At 35.5% G+C, this 22,814-nt stretch overlaps 3 protein-coding genes across 9 annotated transcripts; all 3 read right to left on the reverse strand.

Annotated features, from left to right (window-relative positions):
* Positions 1–306: 306 nt before the first annotated feature.
* Positions 307–4,306, reverse strand: LOC7482829 (E3 ubiquitin-protein ligase At3g02290). Of its 7 annotated transcripts, XM_052450127.1 has the most exons (6): positions 3,656–4,301; positions 2,987–3,275; positions 2,522–2,733; positions 1,407–1,839; positions 1,194–1,303; positions 307–639 (listed from the first exon to the last, which is right to left on the reverse strand). In XM_052450127.1, the coding sequence occupies exons 3-6, from the start codon at positions 2,639–2,641 to the stop codon at positions 613–615; spliced, it is 690 nt and encodes a 229-aa protein (XP_052306087.1). In that variant the 5' UTR covers positions 2,642–2,733; positions 2,987–3,275; positions 3,656–4,301; the 3' UTR covers positions 307–612. The 7 variants fall into 7 exon arrangements, with proteins under 7 accessions (XP_052306087.1, XP_002299358.3, XP_024453483.2 ...); XM_002299322.4 differs by lacking the exon at positions 2,987–3,275; XM_024597715.2 differs by lacking the exon at positions 2,987–3,275 and having other exon boundaries at positions 2,522–2,751.
* Positions 4,307–7,023: 2,717 nt separating this feature from the next.
* Positions 7,024–8,123, reverse strand: LOC7491439 (uncharacterized protein At4g14100). Its single transcript, XM_024606400.2, has 2 exons — positions 7,592–8,123; positions 7,024–7,381 (listed from the first exon to the last, which is right to left on the reverse strand). Exons 1-2 carry the CDS (start codon positions 8,064–8,066, stop codon positions 7,212–7,214), a joined length of 645 nt encoding a protein of 214 aa, XP_024462168.1. The 5' UTR covers positions 8,067–8,123; the 3' UTR covers positions 7,024–7,211.
* Positions 8,124–8,860: 737 nt separating this feature from the next.
* LOC7491440 (uncharacterized) lies at positions 8,861–14,007 on the reverse strand. The gene is made up of 4 exons (XM_002299324.4): positions 12,612–14,007; positions 11,273–11,844; positions 10,954–11,173; positions 8,861–10,277 (listed from the first exon to the last, which is right to left on the reverse strand). The coding sequence occupies exons 1-4, from the start codon at positions 13,818–13,820 to the stop codon at positions 8,931–8,933; spliced, it is 3,348 nt and encodes a 1,115-aa protein (XP_002299360.3). The 5' UTR covers positions 13,821–14,007; the 3' UTR covers positions 8,861–8,930.
* Between the last annotated feature and the right edge of the window lie 8,807 nt (positions 14,008–22,814).

Raw genomic sequence — 22,814 nt, forward strand, 5'->3', positions numbered from 1 at the left:
CAAAAAATTACTTTCATGGGAATTTAAGTGGTCCGAATATCCTGTTCGAGTAGGCCCTTACCGTAGCAGAACCTCAATATTTCACAAGTAGCTTCTTAATCCACTAATAAATCAGCCAACACATACAGATGAACAACAATATAATTACACAAAATGGCAAACTAGAAAGTGCAGGCGAAGTGCTTCGATTCATTTATGCTGGAACTGATTACGTTATTCTAGATGCCACACAACGTTGTCTTATTATATGGGTTCAACCAAAGGTGTATCATAGTCAAGCATCATCCTATAGTTTGAAGCATGAGGTAATAATATCAGCAGTACTTAGGCTGTGCCTTGTATGAATCGGCATAATGTTTATGAATCAGTTTATACAAGCTATACACTGATCAGTAGAATATACACGAAAAGCAACGAGCATTTGACAATCAAGTACAGTAGGAAATTACAAGGTAGTGTAAGTAGAGAAAATGAAAAATTGTTTTATGCAAAAACCTTCTTTTTTTCTTTTGAGAAATCTATGCAAGCCTCTTTTACATAAAGCTCGGGGAGCTTTTATTTACACTCCAGCCAGCTCTTCCTCCATTGACGGTGAATCTGATGCACACCAACTTAAGGGCTTTCACAAAACTCCATTTCCTAGCATCCCAAATGGAAGTGGTTCATCAAAAACACCTCAAGAAATCTGGTGCTATTATTAGGATTTCCATGTAAATGGAGGACTAATTCTAACACTATTTAGTGAGCAATAATTCACAAAAAGGAAGTGAACATAGCACTTTATAGTGACTATCCAATATTTGAGATTAGTTCAAAATAAGTAATATGTAGGTGCAGAAAGCGGAGTAAATGTAAAGTTTTGATGGCTGTGATTTTATCAATATGTGATGAGAGAGAAAGTGTGCGTGTCTAGAAGTTAACACTTCAACGAATTGTCTCACTTCCTCATATGCCATCTCCACACTGACGGAATGATTAAAGGCTTGAAATTATATTTCTAGGCTATCTGAAAAACTGGCCATAGTTTTAGCAGCTACTGATACTAATTTGGTCCATAGAGACAAAATTAAGCCTGCTTACAACCTTTCCAGAGATCAGTGCCTTCACAGGAAGGTTCAGGACTCAGAATTTTTTTTCTTTTTTTATTTTCAGTATGAAATTGACTATGTAATCTAAGGAGAAATTCAGCATACCTTGCCACATATTGGACAACTTTCACTTCTTTCCAACCATTCATAAATGCAGCCAAGGTGAAAATGGTGAGAGCATCGAGTTGTAATTTTAGGATTTTCTGGGGTGTACTCTGCAACATGACCGTTCAAAAACACCTTACTGGAGGGAATAAGAAAAACACATAACTTAAAAGTCACAATCTGATGCAGCACAATCTAAACACATTAAATTACCATCAAGACAGGTAGGGCAGGCATCTTCATCTTCAGAAGATGGTTGCGCATAAGTTAGCCTGTATGCAACTTTTGTTGCCAAAGATTTGTCTGACAACTCTGAATAGCCAAGTTTATTGTCATCTTCAGAATCAATCCCGTTTCTTCTTCTTCCAAAGCCCAATGATTCCACAGCAGAACTGCTCATATTTCTTCTCAGTGGTTGTGATTCTTCTTGGAAGTGAGTCATCGACTTCCTAGAGACTAAACCATAACGCTGCAAACGAGCATACCTCTGATCAGTATCATAAGGGAGTGGCCTGGATGACGAGAGTTGAGTGTCATTTTCAGAACCATCTGGTAATCCTGTGCCAACTCCAGTTGATGCCAAAGAAGTACCTTCTTGGGTTGGCGAGACAGTCCTACCTTCAAGTCTGTGAAACACTGTACCATACTGCAAGTGCATGGCAGAAGGTAATAAGTGCATCACCTAACTGGAATGAACTAAAACAACAAAAAATATGAGGATGTGTCACAACAGCACCAAAGAACATGCTTTGGAAAGGGAAATCTATTATGACAATCACCTTAGAAATTAGGATCTTTCCATGATCAAGAATATAAGTGATAGTGTAATTTAGTTAATTGGGTTTTTTCGAGCCAGTTTTAAGAAACTAAACCTCAAATCACAAAGCATACATAGGAGATAAGTTTCATTAGAAAGCATAAACATGAGAACAACTTTAATCACAAATCGGTTGAAATATTTGATAGAGCGCACCATGACATTGGAATTGCACCCAAGGGAAAGGTACTGTTTAATCATTTATTACTCTGGGGCACCTAAAGGGTTTACTATGACTATTTGCATATACTCCAAATCCTCTGGGTGAAATGTTTATTTCATGCTTTTGTAAAATCTGAGCTCTATGCAATCACAAGATTATATACGTTCATTGAAGTACAAATTGGCAAACCCCTAAAAGACCTAACCCCCTAGATTCAGCCCAAATGCCTTGGTTGCATGATCTTATGCAAACAATCTCCACAACAAAGAGCCTAGAGTTTAGCAAACATCTGTGAAATGAAAAAATCAACAGTAAAGTGTGTTGAGTTGCCTGTATTTCAATGCTTACCCCACTGCGTAACTGGTGGAAAAGGAATCTTAGGCAAACGCAGTGCCTGTATATTGAATTGCCCGAGTAAGCATGTTCTTCATGTTCATCACTGCATGGACAGCAGCAGAAGGCACCCATCTTTGTGCTTAAAAAATAAAACCCAAAAAATTGGCTGTTGACAACTAGGAAGCAACAAGCTAGGAATCAAGGATGCTATATCTTCAGCGAACCTGTACAAAACAAACAAACTTGAAGCACTCCATAAGAACAGGTATCAGCATAATTGGAATGATGAGAAGAAAAAGCGGTGAATGACATAAATCATCGGCCAAAGAGAGAGAATATAAAGTTCTTAGTAGAGAAACCCTCTTGGGCATTAGGTCCTTCTCAGAAGACCTTTTGGAGTTTTCAAGGCCGAAAATGCTTTATCTACAAACTTTGAAAGGAATAGATACATTAAAATGCCACCACGCTTCTACAAACCAGAATGGCAAATAACACTAGTCAGCAGTGAAGTCAATTCTCAAGAATCTCAAGGGCAGTCGGTTCACATAGTTATGCATTTGGAAATGGCAAACAAGTGCAGATGGAGATATGCCTGATAACACCATTTCCAGAAAGTGATAGCGGGCATGAAATTCCTCTGAAACCAGGAGCAGTGTCATGGTCATCTAAACTAAAAAAACGAATGCTCTCTTTGTCTATCATTGAAGCTTTGAAAGGGGGGATTTGATGAAACTCTTGTTTCGTGAGTTGCTATGAACTATAATTCCTTCACAATGGAATAATAAATCAATATATTAGCTACGATAGATTTTTATTTTTTTTTGAAAATAAATAGCAATGTACCAGCAGTATAATACAATATTTTTTTTTTAAAAAAAAAATCTTAATCTCACTGTAAAACAACAGCCAGTCTAAACTTAACAAGCAACAGAAAGACACTAATTCCTTTATAATCACTCACCCTACAAATTATAGAAGAAGAAGAAGAAGAATAAATTAAGAATCTGGCAGTATATGAATAACGATGATCGCAGGTTGTGTTGTGAGAACTGAAAGTGTCCTAGGGTTTGGTTAACGCGTGAATGGAAAAGGAAAAAAAAAAGGAAAGGAAAGGAATGGAGAGAGCGGAAGTTTCCTTCTACTTACCTTCAGTACAAGTGAAGAGAAAGATCTGCAGCAGCAACCCCAAAAGGAAAAGAAAATCTATAAAGTACGCCACAGCGCCAACGACCTCTGCAGTCCACAAGGAGAAAAAGGAGAGGAAAATATGTCTTGTTTCTTTCTTACGATGATTTTGTGTTTTGGGAGCTAATGGCAGGGACAGGGAGGGGAGATTTTTCTATTTTTTATTTTATTTAATAATTAACAAGATATCATTATTTACTTTTAAAAATTGCAGTGAATCAAATTAAAGGGAAAACAAATGGATAGATACTTTTTAAACAGGATTAACAGAGGCTAAATGTCGGTGAGATTAGATTAGTTGAATGAGTAGCTCAATATTTGTTTTCAATAGATAAAAAAAAAACTCGCCCTCCATTATAGCGTGGAATTAGGTGCGTTTCTAGGGTCCGGCATGAGAAAGACTGCTCAGCTTGATAATAGTTGAAGAAGTCGAAGAGCCCTCCGTAGCCCAGTGAGACACATCCGTACAGAGTTTGTTGGAGAAGAAGAAATGCCACTTCACAGATGTCTTCAGAGCATTCATGACCATCCGGAAGACAAGGATAGTTGAGAGTCAAAAGAAGGTAGCTGGATCGATTGTTTTTCTATACTCGTTTCGGTGCTGTCGGTTTCGGAGGCCAATGAAGACAGCAGCTTTGATTGTTTTTTTTAAATAAAAAAAATTGTATTTGAAATTGTATTAAAATAATTTTTTTTAAAAAAAATTATTTTTAACCTAACAAATAATTTAAAAATATCAAAATAATATTAATTTAAAATAAAAAAATAAAAATTTTAATTTTTTTTAAATCTATGTTTTTCAGTCACATGACACCATCAAATTAAGGTCTAGGTTTTTAAACCTTAAACATCAAATCAAAATATAAAACTTTTAAAATAACAGAGGATAAATATCCACAAAATTAATAATTCAAGAATCAAATTAATGTTTTGTGCTTCTTTTGAATTGTGAAAATGAAAGGGCTTTATTTTTTATATTATTTTTAATCCTTATTTTTTTTAATTTAATTTTTCTGTAACATAAATTTTTATTCGTAATATTGATCTTGAATTTGAAACCACAATACGCTCCGTATATACTCAGTATACGATAGAACATGTGAAGAGAAAAATAAATCACGGCAAATAAAACGATGCTAATACAAATTGAAAGGATAAAATAGCCGGGAAATCAATTTCAATGACAAAAAATTAATGAAACACCATTTTGGTTCCTTAATTGGTATGTATTGATTACACTAAAGCATATTATATATAGATCGAGTTAAGCTATTTATAAGCATATGAAGCTCTTTAAAGTAGGTAAATGTGGAAATCAAGCTTCCATTTTCACTCTATTAATTATATATATATATATATATATATATAAAAGATAAATTCCCTGGTATACTAGATCCATGGCTGTCCAATTCCTTGACCTTTTAGTCATTCTATAGTATTTTCTCATATTTTTTTTATTTTTTTTATCAGTAGTTGAATAATAAATCATTTGATAATAATTTTATATTAAACTTTTCAAAATTTGTCAAAATTGGTTACCTACAGATTCGATGCACACATGTCAAAGTTTGGTGGGTGATTAATGATATGTAAAAATCATAGTTATGAGACCCGGTTCGAAGTTGACCTGGCTAAAGAGCCGGGTCCCGGGTTATATTAGTTGACCCGGGTCAACTTGGATCAACCCGAATCAACTTGAAAAAAATTATAAAAAAAACATTTTAAATTTTAATATTTTATATGAAAAAATTAAAAAACAATTCTTGTGAATATAGGCTATACATGTTATAAATAATGAAATTTTAAAAATTATTTCAACAAGTTTTTATCCCACATTGAGAAGATACTATGTTAGTATGTTATCATTTTAAATTGAAGTATTTAAACCAAAAATGTTTTTTATCCTACATTGAAAAAACATAACTTTTTTCTTATGAACATGGAATATATATACTAAAGAGTTTCAAATCCCACATTGAAAAAATAATTTTTTTATTGTGAATATAGAATATATATACTAAAAGACTTCAAATCCCATATTGAAAAAATAAAATATTCTTCTAGTATTTATACAGTAAACTTTAAAAAAGATTAACAACCAACTAAAAAATATATATAAAAAAAAGATCTTTAGCAATGAGAAAAAACACATTTGAAAAAAAAAAAAATCTCAACCGGATTTCACCAGGTCACTGGCCAACCTAGTGGATTAATCAGGTTTTACTGGGTTTTTACTCATTCTAGTTTTTTATTTTATCCAGGTCAATCTTGCTACCTGATCAATCCACCGGGCTGGTTCAGACTTAATGACTATAATAAAAATAATGAACGCCCATAAGACGTGTTTTACTACTACATGCGGTTACTTTTGACGGATTTTAATAAAGAAGGATGTATTATAGTTCAACACATCGTTAATTATTATTATTTTATATATATATAAATTCAAAAGCCATGTTTAATCCAGGGTAGTCAAGCTTTAGACGATGGCAATGTTAGATCCCAATTAACTTGATCTTGGCTTTTGAGTGTGCTGCTATGTTTTTCAAATCTTTACCCTTGTTGATCAGTCCCTATATATACAAGTCAAAGAATGATAAAATTGATAAAAATATATAAAAAATTGACGTAAAAAAATAAAAATATATATATTTTTAATTCTCACTTAATATTCTTTAACAGTTTTTTTAAAAAATTCAACATGTTAGATTCATATATAATTATTCATAAAATAATTCTTAATATTATGATAACTAATTTAAAGCCACAACATAATATTAATCTTTAATTTAAAGCCACAACATTTACGGATTATACGCTAGAACAAGTAAAGAAAAACAAGTCCCAACAAATAAAACAACATAAAACAATGTTAATACAGCTTGCGAGGATAAAATAGCTAAAAAATCAAGTTCAATGACAAAATAATAATAATAAAATACCATTTTATTTTAGTTCATACTTGTAATTGCAATATAATTGTTATTTTAACTTGTAAGTATATCTATTAGATGTATAAAATCACCTATTATATTTCTATCAATATTAATGTTATGTAAAAAATAATATGTAATTTTTTTATAAAAACTCATGATATTCTCACGCATATTGATACATATATCAAGAATATTCATTCATATAAAAAATATTTTTTATTTTTAATACTATCAGGATAATATTATATTTTATCTCTTTATTCTCCTAAATGAAAACTCATGAAATATAAATAAATTACAAATCTTTTAAACAAAGAATTTAGAATCTATATGTTTTACTGTACAATATCTTTATATAATATTATTGTAATAAAATAAAATAAAATCACTCACTTAATCACCAAGCAACCCATGTATTACTTTCATAGCAATTACGCTTTGGCCTAAACAAACTTAAATGCAGAAATAATTGAAAGCCTCCCCATCAACTGATGTGATTGCATAAAGAACTGATCATTGATTGTTAGTAAGATGAACATCATCACACTATCTTAACAGAAAAACACATAAATCATTTATACTCAAAGTGCCAAGGAACCTCTCAGAACTCCACCCAACAAATTCTCTCGTGAAGTAGCAGAGATCGGATATCCAGCTTCTGGGATATTGCCGAAGCAGTACACAGGAGCTTGCCATTTTGCATCCTCAAGTGCAGCTCCCACTTCAAAAGTCATGACATGAGCCTCCCTCCCTGTGAACATCTTAATCATAAGAAAACCAACGCAATTTGCAACCCCACTTTGAAATTCCTTTTAACTTGTCAAATTAATTTCAGTAAAAATAACTATCTAAACTGATATAGAATATAGTAATGATCCATAAATATGAACAACTAGACTGGTACTGTGACAGTAGTAGGAAAGGGAATGTGGAGACCAAATTGGGAAACAAACATATATACCAGTGTAAAAGACCCAGTAAACAGGCCTTTTGGTGATAACATCTTCATAGTACCAGATGAAATCCACTTTCTCCCAAACGTTACAAAGAAAGCCATCCACGTGTCGTTGACCCAGATAATTAGCTCCATCAAGCCAATTAGGGCGAAGAATTCCAACCTCCAAGTGCGCGGTGGAACACTCCTTGTTGGAATCTAAAGTGTAGAAGAAGGAAGTACCATTGTTCCATTCAAGGTCATACATAAGCTTGCCTAGTTGGTGTTGTATGATGTTGAAGTTTCTACCATTAGTCCAATCGTACCAGAGATCTATCTTTTGAAGTGTTCCACTGTAATTCATGAATAGAATCGCGTGGAATTGGTGAGGCCATGGTGCTGGAGTTGGGTCTCCTTCTCTGGATGATTTGATTAATGGTGAAAAGAAGAAGAGAAGGAGAATTGAGATAGAGATAGAGATGGGTCTGGTTAGGGAGGCCATCTTTACTCGTTGGAGGTGGCAACGCGTGGTGGGTAGGGGCTTTTGTTTCCGTTTTGGTATTTTTCTTTTTTTTATGGGCTAAATTGTAAGAATACCCCCAAACTTAAGAACAAAATCAAATAACCCCCCGAACTATATGATTCTCTTAATTTACCCTTTCTATTAAGGTTCTATGGAAAAAGCTCATAATTTACCCCTTTTTTTACCTAAATAAAAGGCTCAACTGTTAAAAAGTTTCGCAAGTTAAAGTGGGAAATAAAGATAATATTACAAAATTGCACTTTCAAAATGTTTCGTCCGCTTTGCAGATTTAAGAAGCACGAAGCTGCAAAATAGTTCATTTACATGAGAAATGATTGGAAACAAAATAATTAAACAACCAAATAGCTTGTTTTTCACAGAGAATAATACCACGTAAGTTTAGTTTTTCATCAGGTATAACCACAACGATACATAGGATAGGATACGAGAAAGAAACTTTCTTGTCTTTTTACTTGAAATGGTGGTCTGGAGTTGCAGCATAACTAAATTATTTTTTTATATTTTTAAATTGTTTTAATAAATTAATATCAAAAATAATTTTTTCAAAAATATAAATAAATTATTTTAATATATTTTTTAATAAAAAAACAGCGCCGCTGCATCACTCACGAGTTATCATTTCAAAGCTTCAAACAGGAAATGAAGGTGGGAGAACTTAAAATTAGAGCTGGAGTGAGTGAGATCATATAAAAGTGCACTTGCATTTCCAGGGCCATATAAACCATTCAAATGAAAAGAAGTGCGAATCAAACTTTGAAAATTCACAACTCACTTGAAAATTGCCGAAACATGTTGTATTGTACAGTAGTGTGTATTTGTTGTCTAAATATACTTCATCCCTGAGATATATTGCTGTCTAGAAATCATGGTCTGGGCTATGGTATAAATAATCCCTAAGCATCCCAATATCCTGATCTTAATAACATCTGATATTATAATGGATGGCAGATTAAGGGGAAGCGTGATCAATGGTGACGAGTCCGTCTGCTTTGTGTTACTCCAAACAAACCGGTTGAAGAGTATATGGCTGGGAAACGTAAGAATGAGGACGGCTAAATTCTTGACTGCAAAGAACCAATCAGGGCCACCAATTTCAAGGCTCCAACCAACATTACCATGCCACGTATCTTCCCATATGCTGTAGAGAGCTGTCAAGACCAAGTAGGCTGATATGGCCACTGTAACAGGGAAATACCTTTGTTTGTCCCCAAAACCAGCGACAAAATCTGAGTCCTGGTTGAGAAGCAGCAGGATAGGAGCCAGGAAGAAGATTGCCTGGGTTGAGCCCCCAGTCAGATTGACGTTCAAGATCAGGCATATAGCAAAGCACATTATAGTAGCAACATTACCAACCGCGGGCATCCAAGCTCCCTCAGCAACCATTCTCTTGATTGTAAAGGTTGGCACAGTAGAGGCGCGCCGTTGCTGCATGAACCTCATTCGTGGAGCAAGATTTGAAGAACTACTTTGACTAGATTGACCATGTCTAATTCCAACCCTTTCAAGAGACTTTTCCCGCATAAGTGAGGCAAGTTCAAACTTAATCTCCAGTGCTATGAGCATGAAGATTGCTGCATATAAACCAAGAAGTGATGTTCTTGCCCCCTCAACAGCCAGTAGAGTAGTGAGCTTCCTGTCTTCCTCCGCCAGGTCTCCAACTTCATCTCCAAGGATGCTTTTGATTCTTAACTGACCCTCCAACAGATATGTCACAGGAAAGAGGGCTACTAATAATGCGAATACCCATGGTAGCAGCTTTGTGCTTGAAGCAGATGGAAAATGGGTGAAGACCACAAACACAGAGGCGCAGACCATGGTTACAACAATGAGGGCATGCAGAACAGCAGCTTGAAGAAAATACTCAGCAGAAATGTATACTCCAAGAGCAATCCCTATTGCAATGGAGAAAAATGTTCTCAGCTCTACCATGTACTTAATGGGTATGATGGATGTCACCGCTGCTAGAGTGAGCAGAATTGCAACAATAAGCAACCATGATGGCCAGGTTGGTTTTGATGCCATGAAGCCATAGATGGAAATGTCATCAGACGATTGACGAGCTGCGCTGATTATGTCAGATCGATAAGTCCATGCTAGTGGGATTGGTGGCTGCATCAGGATAAACAGTAAACCTGTTGCCACCACCAGTACTAGGCATCTCTTAGCCGGCTGTGGAAAGAAGATATGAGTCAAATCAGTAATCAGAACACCTGGCTATTGGTTCAGTTTAAATATAAACTCTTGGAGAGCCTTGAATAACATCCTAACATTTTATTGACAGGACAAGGGCCACAAGGCACCCAAAAAAGGCATTTAGATAGTCAAGGTGTCCGGGTCTTACAATAATTATCTTCACATTCAAGTGAAATTTAATAGCATTGGAAAATCTTTTAATTAGAGCTGCTTCAGTTCATTAATCATCCAATTCTTACTATTTTCCTCCACAGAATGATCACGTTGAAATTAAACTCAAATGAACAAACATAAATCCTCCTTTTTCATCCGTTCACGAAATTTTTAAGCCAAACTTTCTACAAACTAGAGTGACGATGTATTATTTACTTAACCGATTCAAATCATTCAAAACTTTTGCACTAATTCATGAGCTATCTTGTCTAAAGGACAATAAGAAGCACAATTCTATAAGTTGCTTCATTTCAGTGAGTTCATCAAACATGCAGGAAATTTCTTGTACTGGAGAGAGAAATAAATATATCTGATCAAATATGTTGGTTGCTTAATAGGCTAGTTGGTTTAATTATTTTTTGATTTATGGAGAAAGAATATAACAGAAAGAGCAAATTTGTGGAAAAAGAAGAGAAAGAAACTTCAAGAGAAAACAGACCAGGACATGAGAGAAATGCAAAGCAACAATGGGTACACAAGCCAATCCGGTCAAGGCAATGCAGAAACCCAAAAGCAAACCATCAGATGGAGCCCTCCCATTCCACCACTGAAGGGCTTCAAAAATTGTTTCACGGAAGAGCCAGACTGATAGAACAACCACACCACCATGTACATAACCTTTCCATGGTTTCATCTTTGAGCCTGTTCGTGATTTCTCCCTGCAAAGTCAAACAAGCAAAGAGTAAATGAATGCCTAAATAGAAGCAACTAGAAAGGAATTTAAAAGTCTTAAAATAGGAGAATATGTCAATACACACTTGTAAAGGAGCAATGGGGGAGTAACAGCCAGTAAAAGTACAGCTGAAACCCATACAACAGGCTTTGATGAAATAAACAGCATGGACAGCTTTGAGGAATACAGGCAAGTCAAAATCCAAACAGCCTTTGGTCCAATCCGATGGTCCACAGATAGTCTTCTTACCAGAGCCAAACCCACAAAGGTTGTCAGAATAACCATATAGCTTGGATACATCACATCCTCCTCCATTCCATGGTAGTAATATCCCGGGTAATTGAAGAACCGATTCTCAATATGGCACAACAGCAATGCATGGCTGATCAAACAAATCTCAGCTAAAAAATGAAGTTTAGGTGGGAGAAGAGCTAAACCTGGAACAGCCATGGCAAGAACAACATTTGCGATTATAAGTTTACAGAATGATTTCAGGGACATGCCTGCCATCCAAATATTTAGATCCCAGAAATTGTGCACCACAAACAATGTAACTATCAGGCTCCCGAGCACAACAAAGGAAAAATATGATGACAGACTTCTCTTTGTAACAAAACGAGCAAATTCAAATCCAGCAATCGCAGGCAGTGGAAGAAACTGCAAAATAAGGAGAAAATGGGATTAATATTTTTTTTAACATGTAAATTTCCTTTTAATTTTTTTCCCTTCATTATCTGTTAAACATTAATCATAAAGACAGAACAGCCTGAACATGCAAGAAGTATATAGTATAAAAGAGAGGATCCAACATAATTAAGCAAAAAATAAAGTGACAATTATAGTGTAAGAGCATGCACTTTCAAAATTGAGAACTGACGTGTTATTTGAAAAAAAAAAAGAAGCATGGAGGCGATGGCCACCATGCACCAACTGTGGACAGAGTAGAAAATCAATAGCAGCTCCAATACAACTAAGCGCAAAAGGAGCCCAAGGATAATGATGACAAATTGCTCAAATACTAGGTTAGTTGTTATTGACCCAAATACATTCTTTAGTTAAGAAATATGTCATCTCTAAGCTAGATTAATTCCAACAGACACATCCAAATACATTGATTGCACTGGAGGATGAAACAAAAAGGTGAGCACCCAACAATTGTGAAAAGGCAGCCCGCAAGAAGCTTTTCAGCTGCTCACACTAACGCTGTACATTGCATTGTGGTCCAAGTTCGCAAACACAAGTTTAGGAGTGGAATGCAATGCTTTAGCCAATCAAACTGTTTAGTCCCATAATCTGCACTGAAGTCCTAGATCACAACCCCAAGCACGCACAAACAACACACCCACTGTATTTACTCCTACCTCGTAATTGAAAAAAAAAAAACTGGAATCGGAGCAGAGTCTTGGAAAAATCAAGGTACATACCAGTAGAGGAAAACCCACAACAATTGCTCCAGCAGAACTGACGGTTACAGCCAAAGCAGTGAAAGACCAGTAACTAAATGCATCAGAAATCATTCCAAGGGCAGAAGCACCAGCACCAGCAGCCCCTCCAAGCATCGTCACGGTCACAAGCAGATAATTCAACGGAGGAGGAACCTGAATATACCTTCCAAAGGAATGGAAAACAACTCTAACCTCCAAACAAATCACGACAACAATCAATGCAACAGCACCATTCACGACACGAATGCTATGCAACTGATTCGCATTCTTAGTCACCCACCAAAGCGCACCCCTCGTAGATGCATACAGTTGAAACAAGAACGGAATAAAAAACAGCAGCAACAAATCACAAACAGACGCAGCTGACGAGAAAATCACCGAGTAATGCGAAGCAACATGAAATACCAACGGAAAGAAGAGCAAATTCAAGGTATGAAAACAACCCTCTAGTGGACTTAGTATAAAATTATCATCAGGAACCTCTCCACCATGATATTTCACTTCTTGTTTCGATCTAAATGAAGAAACACGCGGAATTGCAAACATCCAATAGAAGACACAACTAAAAATCATCAGATAATACGCAGCATTTTGCATACCGACAGCAGAGATTGTAGCCCAAGTGAATATCGAAGAAGCAGCGAAAGGAACACATGCGAATAACAAACGTTCAAGCGCGAGCACGATAGTAGGGTTTTCTAATTGAATCCATTTGAACTGAAGTGAAGCCCAAGCCCCGATTAAGAAATTCGTTTGTGCACAGAGGAACGCAGCGAGCAAACCAAGAGGGATCGAATTGAAAGTGAATATCAATGAGGAGCTAAAAAAGAAGGCGATCTGAGCTGCAATTAGGGAAGCCCAGACACAGAAAAACGCACCGGATTTGAAATTGAGTGAGTCGATGATGTAAGCAATCATCAAACCCAGGGTTAGGATTGCGACTACGGGAGCTCCACCGAGGTCAAGGAGGAAAGCAGCGCAGGGAGCGAGGGCGAGGGCGATGCGAGTGTTGTGAGCGAAAAAAGAAGCAGAGAAACGAGATCTAGAAGATGAGGTAGAAGGGGAAGGGAAGTCAGAGTTGGGGGAATAAGGAGAGGCGGTGGGGAAGGAGGAGGAGAAGGAAGGGGAGGAGATGGAAGAGGCGATGTAAGGGCGGAATGACCGCGGTTGGAGCTCCGGCGGTATCATTTTGGCCGTCGCCTGGATACCAGAAAGAGTGAGTGTGGTAGTGGTGATGACGGAGTTGAAAGCGGAGAGGACCTGAGAGGAAATCACGGGTGGGTTTGGGTTTGGGTTTTGGGGAATGCGTGACCTATTTGGAGGAGTAACAGTCGTTGGATCATGGATTAGCTGGTCCTATTTCTGTTATTATTTGCGCGAGAGAATAATAGGATTCGAAGGTACCAGGCAAATCTATGAAATCTGAACCCATCACGAGTTAGGCTGATCAATCAATTGGATTAATCTGGATTAAAAAATAATTAAATTATATTTTAACTGGGTTTAGTTGATTTAATTTTTACCAAATTTATTTTGAAACTTAAAGCATAGATTAATGGATCGCCGAGTTTATCTAACTAGCCATCCAGGTTAATAACAATGGTAACAGACATGCAAATGTCTAAACTCTTACAACTTTTTTAATTAAGCTACTAATTTTATTTATTTATTTATTTTCTTTTTCATATTAATATTTCATCAATTTAAAATGTGATGTGGCAATCAAGTATATTTTTTAAAAAATTCAAACTGTGGATATCTTGCTATGAAATAGCATTATTTCATAATTTTTTTTTTTCAGAAAATCATAATTTAGATGGACTCTCAATAATCCAAACTGTGGGCCAAATCCACGCCTGGGTGTCATAGCTGTCCAATCAATTGCTTTTTAGTTTCATGCTGTTCAAGATATTCTTATGTGTCCGTTCAATGTTAACACGTCAAGAGCTGACGTGGCAAGCAACGTTTTATCTTTTTTCCCCCCCAGTAAAATAGCAGATTTTATAACGAAAGAAGAAGAAGAAAAAACTCTCTTCTTCAATCTACATTTACCCTCTCTCTATCTTCTATTTTTTATTGAAAGAAAATCTAAAACACATAGATTTTTTATTGTAACAATTCACGGTGTCGATACTTTTTTTTTTTCAATTTGATTCTCCATCCCTGTTTCTTTTCAATCATGTTTTTTTATGCCAAAATTCATAGCTAATTTATCAAAATTAATTAAAGAGGGACATATTTGAAACAAATGGAACTAAAATTTAAAATAAGGAGAAAAGAGCTGGTGGTTTAAAAAATGAAATTAAAAATACACTTTCATCCTCTTACTTCTAAAATGATAAATTTTCATTCACTAAGTATTTCAAAAATTCATTTTTTGTGCAAACTTTCATTTTTCTTATTTGTTAATCTCTAGTTTGAGGTAAGAGATAAAAAATCATCAGAATTTGATGGTAGAGAAGAAAAATATCAATTGACAATGATTTTAACAATCAAAATAGTCAATTCTGACATTTTTTAAGTTATATTTAATGAGAATTGTTCTAATAAATTGTTATTTCACCTTCAAATTGCATAAAAAATAGATATAATCTTGAAAAAAATTTGAATTTCGAGTTATTTGAATGCAATATATGAATGAGTTTATTTAGTTATCTAACATGTTTTTTAGATGTGTTTAGGGTCATAAATAAATAAAAGTTTTTTTAAAAAAAAATGATGAACACCCAACTTTTTAGCTACCTCTGGTTGCCAATAACTAGACAGTGCATGCAACAATTCACCTACTAATTATTTCCAAATAAAGCAAGGGCACATGACAATAAAAAAACATATAAAAAAGAATTAGCAGGCCCAAGTGTGTGGGCTTTCCTAGGACTACGCACAGAAGTTTTTTTTTTTTTTTGAGGTTAAAGTGCACTAAGCTTTTTTTTTTTTTTTCTTTTTCTTGTTATTTTTGTTTCTTAATTTTTTTTTCAACCTTTATAATTAGATATTTATTAATTTTTCTTGCTTAACTCTTTTTCAATCTTATTCTTTAATATTTTATTTATTTTTTATTGAACAACATAATTTGTTTTAGTTTGATATTTGTAGGTTTATCGCAATCTAAAATAAACATCATGATATTTAGTTTGCTCTTAATTTTACGAATATTTATTTTTTATTATATAATTAAATTAATAAATTATTTAAAAAATTATTGAACTCGAATAAATCCATAACACTTGTTTGGCTTGTTAACTTTGATAGTTAAGAATTAGACTTTATAATTTGTTTCTGGTTAAATGAATAATTCTTAATTTATTATTTCAAATGCATGTATAGAATATTTAATATACAAATGAGATTTTTTATATAAAAAAACACATAAAAAATGCCAATATATTTATTCTTTCACTAAAAATTATTATTTATTACATATCAAATAATTTTTCTAATCTAGTCTCTTTTTGTCTCCTTCTCTTTCTATTTCTTTATCTTTATCACCACCTCAAAAATTTTATTTTACCATTAAAATTCTTTGTGTTTTGCAATGGTGAACCTTTTCTCTACTATTTATTTTACGACTTCCTGGAGGATCACCAATAATATTTTATTTTAAGCTAATTTCTATTTTGCACATCCGTCCTTTTGTACTAGTATGAACTTTTTTTTAACCTGCTATCAGGAGAAGGCTATGTAAGGAAACAAGTCTCACGTTCGAAGAGTAAATACTACACGTGTTTAGAAATGTTGTTGTAATTATTTTTTAAAGTATTTTTTATTTAAAAAAGTATGTTAATAATTTTTTTTATTTTTTAAAAATTATTTTTGAAATGAGCATATCAAAATGATTTAAAAATATCAAAAACATATTAACTTAAAACAAAAAAATTAAATTTTTTCAAAACTACTTTTAAAATACAGAGTCAAACGCACCCTTAGAAGTTTTATTATTAGATATTTGAAGATTGTTTTTCATTTTATTAATAGAGTAAAGTAGGGTTTTTTGACAAATAAATAGTGAGTGACAGACTGATGAGATTTGAAACTCAAATGTTTTTTACTTATAAAACCTTAGAAAAATCATCTATCTATATTTCCTTTGTATTTTCTCTTTTTTTTTTGTTTCATATTTAATTTTGAACTCAACTTTTTTATAGAATTATTATAAGTTTTATTATTTATACGCTATGTTTTTTTGTAGAACAAGTTAAAAAAAAAAAAAAGTAAAAGTAACGGATACCGTTAAAATGAAAATTTCATTAAAAAAACAAGCCATTTATCACATACGCATGTCCCCAGCAGAACACTTAATTATTACAACGTAAGATGCTGGAACATCAATTCGAAAGAAATTGAAAGGCGCGGCCTTGCAGGGGCTCTGAGTTTTCCATGTAGTTCTGGGCTAAATACCCAAAAACAGCGAATTCAACGATGAAGTATCTCCACGAGCAAGAACCTCGGCCTCTTGAAGGCAGGCCATGGAGGTTCAATCGGAGGCCCAACTCAAATAACCGCAACTGCAGCTTCTTAAAAAACTTTTCATAATTAACTTTGCTTTGAAATCTTCTTCATTCAATTTAAAATAGAATTTAATTTTTAAAAATAGTATAAAAATAGATTAGAGATCAACTTCTCTAATTTATTATATTAATTAAAATTAAAATCAAATCTAGTTTTCTGCCTTAAAAAATAATAATTCTAAGGCTGATCATATTTGAGTAAAGTCAAGCTAACGGTAAACTTTCGAGGCGAATGTGAGCACAGTAGTGGAATCCAAAGAGTCGAGTTTAAAAACTTAACTTTCATAAACAAGAAGTAATCAGAAGGCCGAAGGGGATTGGCTCTTGAGCACAACTATCTAAAAACTAAAAAGATATGTTCGCGGCTCTGGCGTCAACAATCATATACTCAGATGCCATCAAGGCTCCTGGCTGCGCAGCCACCAAATTTAAACGTGGTTTTCGTTTTATTGTAGTCCTCGCAATATTGCAAGCTGGTTAACACTCACACAGTCTCCAATGGTTTCAGGTATTAGAGCATTGAATAGCATAACAAACTCAACAAAATCAGGAACAGAATCAAGCATGGGAGAAAGATCAGAGGAAGATCAGAAGAAGATGAATAAAGATAATCTGTTATAGTTTAAAATTCAAATACCTGCACTTATCTTATTTTCAAGACTGTACGCATATATATATATATGTACACTGTAAAACATTGAGTATGCAGAGAATATAATTTTCTTCATCTTCTGTCAGCTCTCATTTGCTGTAATCTTACATGGTATCAGAGCAAAAATAGGTTAACACCTAATTTGCCACAGCTTCCGCACATTAAACACAAATCCACTCTTTCACTATTCTCAACCATGACTTCATCCGATTCCACAACACTTCCCCTGTTCTCTTCACCCCAAAAGATTCAATCCAATTCACAACCAGTCAGCCAAAGACTTGAAGGACATAATTACCTGCCATGGAGTGTTCAATTTCAAGTTTTTCTTCGTAGTCATGATCTAAATGGTATGATTGATGGTTCTGAAGAGCCGCCAACCAGAACTCTTCCAGATCATTCTTCTAATCCAGCCTACGCAATTTGGTTCAAAAAGGATAATTGTGTTCTCAGCTGGCTACTAGCTTCCATTTCTGAGAAGTTAGTTTCTACTGTCTTTAATTTAAAGACTTCCAAACAAGTTTGGGACTCTCTTCAGGCAAGATTCTCGTCTACCTCAAGATCCCGCATTGCTCTTCTTAAGAGACAACTTCAGACTCTTGTTCAAGGCAATCGTCCATGTTCTGCATTTCTTGAAGATGCTAAACAGTTAGCTGACCAACTTGCTGCTGCAGGCAAACCTGTAGATGATCAAGACTTCATTACATTTTTAATTGGAGGACTTCGTCCCAACTTTACTCCCTTTATCACGTCCTATAATTTTGCTTGCAGAGATAAGGATCTGTCTTTGGATGATTTTCAATCTGAACTTCTGAGTTTTGAAACATTACTTGAAGCTTCCACTACAGTCCAAACTCATAATTTTGCCTTTGCTGCAAAAACATCCCATTATCCAAAAAGGAAACCTGCAATTATTCCTGCCAAATTCCAACCAACTTCTGCATTACCACCATCTCGAGGCACTTCCAGAATTCAGCCTCATAGTGATCGTGTTCCTTCATATGACAGACCACAATGTCAAATCTGTGACAAATATGGTCATGCTGCGTTGGATTGTTTTCAGCGGTTTAATTTTTCATTTCAAGGCAGACGACCTCCTTCTGAATTGGCAGCAATGGCTGCTGAAGCCAATACTACTTTTGAGCAACATACTTGGTATGCTGATAGTGGGGCTAACGCTCACATTACTGCTAATGCCGCAGATTTAACAACTCTGCAGCCTTATAATGGTATGGATACTGTCCAAGTCGGGAATGGTTCAGGTTTGATGATTCATAACACTGGTTCCTCCTTGTTAAATACATCACATAATTCCTTTCGTTTGAATAATGTCCTGTATTGTCCTCAAGCTGCATCTAATCTGTTGTCCATTAATCAATTCTGCCTAGACAATAATTGCTACTTCATACTTACTGGAACTACTTTTTTTGTCAAGGAAAACAAGACCAGACGACTGCTGCTCCAAGGACTGGTTGAGAATGGCCTTTATCCAATCAATGGGAATAAGAATTGCAACAAGCAATTTCGATGTTTTACTTCTAAATTAGGGACAAAAGCCACTAGGGATCAATGGCATAAACGCCTTGGTCATCCTTCCAATTCCACTTTAAACTATTTATCTTCTTTCCTGCCAATAAAAGATTCACCTAGCAAATCCAGTGTTTGCTCTTCCTGCCAGTTAGGGAAAGCTAAAAAGCTACCTTTTAGTGATTCTCAAAGACAGTCGGTTAGACCTTTAGCCTTGATTCACACTGATGTCTGGATATCTCCTGTTACTTCAGTAGGGGGATGTCGATATTACGTTTTATTCATTGATGATTTTAGTCGCTTTACATGGATGTATCCTATGCGTTTCAAAAGTGATGTCTTTTCCATATTTCAACAATATAAAATTCTTGTTGAAAATCTATTCTCCTGTACAATTCAACAACTACAATCTGATAATGGTGGAGAATACTTATCAACAGAATTTCAAAATTTTTTAGCTGACCATGGAATATTTCATCGCTTGACATGTCCCTATACATCCCCACAAAATGGGATTGCTGAACGTAAACATCGCCATATTCAAGAAATGGGATTGACCTTATTAGCACAAGCCTGTCTTCCAAACTGTTATTGGGTAGATGCCTTCTTCACTTCAGTATACCTGATCAATCGTTTACCAACCAAAGTTCTTAATAATATAACACCTTACTTTGTACTCCACAAAACTATGCCTCGCTACTCTGATCTGCGCACATTTGGTTGTGCATGCTATCCTTATCTCAGACCATATGAAAAACATAAGTTAGCTTTTAGAAGCAAGCAATGTATTTTCTTAGGGTATTCAAGTCAACAAAAAGGTTATCGATGTTTAGATTTTGCTACAGGTAGGGTGTTTATTTCCAGGCATGTTGTTTTTGATGAAGATACTTTCCCTTACTTGGATAAAAGTCACTCTTCTACCACTTCTGCGAGCAACCAGTCTTCAGGTACTACTCTTTCTTCCAATATAGTTCCTTTAATTTCTCATGCACCACATTTCAATTTTACTCCTCCAGTTGTCATTACAAACTCTTCTGCTACTGAACGTCTTACTTACACTGAAAGTCCACCCTTGCAACCTTCTGCAATTGCAACTCCAATTACTACACCTTCTGATCCTAGTTTCTGTCCTGTCATACCCCCAGTACTGCCTTCCCTAATACTGCCTTCTTCCCCAAATCAAACTCCAATTCCTACACCTTCTGATCCTAGTTTATGTCCTGTCATACCCCCAGTACTGCCTTCCCCAATACTGCCTTCTTTCCCAAATCATGTGTCGTCAACTGATCCTGGTTCCTCTCCTACAATGTCCCCTGTACTGCCTAGACAAATGGTTACCAGATCCCAAACAGGATGTCTTAAGCCTAAAGAGTTTCCTGGTTTTAAAACCTTTTATTCTACCCGACATCCTCTACAAGCCTTCTCCAGTATAGTCATTGAATCTGAACCTACTTGTTTCACCAAGGCAGTATCCAATCCACATTGGAAAGCAGCAATGGGACGTGAATTTGATGCGTTACTGGCAAATAAAACATGGTCTCTCTGTCCTCGACCTTCACATACACATGTTGTCAGGAATAAATGGGTGTATAAGCTAAAGAGACATCCTGATGGTAGCATTGATCGCTACAAAGCAAGACTTGTAGCTAAGGGGTTTGAACAAATTCCTGGTATTGATTACTTTGATACTTTTTCACCTGTAGTAAAGCCTACTACCATCCGATTAATTCTCTCTCTTGCAGTCTCGTTTAAATGGAATATTAGGCAATTGGATGTTTCCAATGCCTTTCTGCATGGGATTCTCGATGAAGTTGTATACATGGAACAACCCAAAGGTTATGAGGATCACATCTTTCCTGATCATGTATGCTATCTACACAAGTCTATTTATGGTCTCAAACAAGCTCCTCGAGCTTGGTTTACTCGTCTCTCACAGCAGCTGATTGACTTTGGCTTTTCAGAGTCCAAGATGGACTATTCATTGTTTACATACAATTCTGACACTTTACGTGTTTTTGTGTTAGTATACGTTGATGACATAATAATCACAGGTTCTGACAGTCAAGCAGTTCGTTATTTTATTGATCAACTACAGAATGTGTTTCCAATTAAAGACTTGGGTGAATTAAGCTTCTTTCTCGGTGTTGAAGCAATTAGGAATCAAGCTGGTTTACATTTGCGACAGACGAAATATATCACTGATTTGCTCAACAGTACCTATATGCTTGGTGCAAGGCCTCTTCGTTGTCCATCATCTTCTGGCTCCAAACTCTCATCTACTGCTGGTGAACTGTTAGAAAATCCAACCGAATATCGACGAGTTGTAGGGGCTCTTCAATACTGCACAATCACAAGACCAGATATTTCCTACTCAGTAAACCAATTATGTCAGTTTATGCACTCTCCGTGTACACTTCACTGGATAGCTGTTAAGCGTGTCTTACGCTATCTTAAAGGTACTATCGAGTTTGGTCTTCTTTACACTCCAGGAACAATCGCAATGCATGCCTACTGTGACTCTGATTGGGCAGGCAATCCTGATGATAGGCGGAGCACCACTGGTTATGGTGTGTTTCTTGGCTCTAACCTTATCTCTTGGTGCAGCAAAAAGCAGAGTGTTGTCTCTCGATCTAGCACTGAAGCTGAATATAGAAGCATGGCTCAAACAGCTGCTGAATTGTACTGGCTTCGCATGCTTCTTCAAGAATTGCAAATCACGTTGTCTGCTGCTCCAAGCTTATGGTGTGACAATGTCAGTGCTATTGCATTAGCTTCTAATCCTGTTTTTCATTCACGCACGAAACACATCGAAATTGACTACCATTTCGTCAGGGAGAAGGTGGTTAATCATGATATTCAAATTCAGCATATCTCCACACAAGACCAAATTGCCGATGTCTTTACAAAAAGCCATACTGCAAATCGATTTTGCTTTCTCAGAGACAAACTGTGTGTCTGTCTTCTTCCCCACAGTTTGAGGGGGGGTATTAGAGCATTGAATAGCATAACAAACTCAACAAAATCAGGAACAGAATCAAGCATGGGAGAAAGATCAGAGGAAGATCAGAAGAAGATGAATAAAGATAATCTGTTATAGTTTAAAATTCAAATACCTGCACTTATCTTATTTTCAAGACTGTACGCATATATATATATATGTACACTGTAAAACATTGAGTATGCAGAGAATATAATTTTCTTCATCTTCTGTCAGCTCTCATTTGCTGTAATCTTACATCAGGGTAAGGTGATCGTGACCAGAGAGTTATCTTCCACCTCTCTTTGAAATAAAGATCTGGTGCATAGTACTCGGCATATCAGTCCGAACAAAAAGCCAATAAGGCTCAGCATGATCCCTGTAAATTGTCTCAAATACGTCAATCCTTGAAAACCAAGCGTTCCAGTATCACATTCTTGTTTAGCAGCCTGCAGGAACAAAGTCCCAATCATATCCTTATACCTGGATTTCCCTGCAACACTTGCTACTCAGTCTGG

Source organism: Populus trichocarpa, chromosome 1 (genome assembly GCF_000002775.5).
Source record: "Populus trichocarpa isolate Nisqually-1 chromosome 1, P.trichocarpa_v4.1, whole genome shotgun sequence".
NCBI classification, from domain to species: Eukaryota; Viridiplantae; Streptophyta; class Magnoliopsida; order Malpighiales; family Salicaceae; genus Populus; species Populus trichocarpa.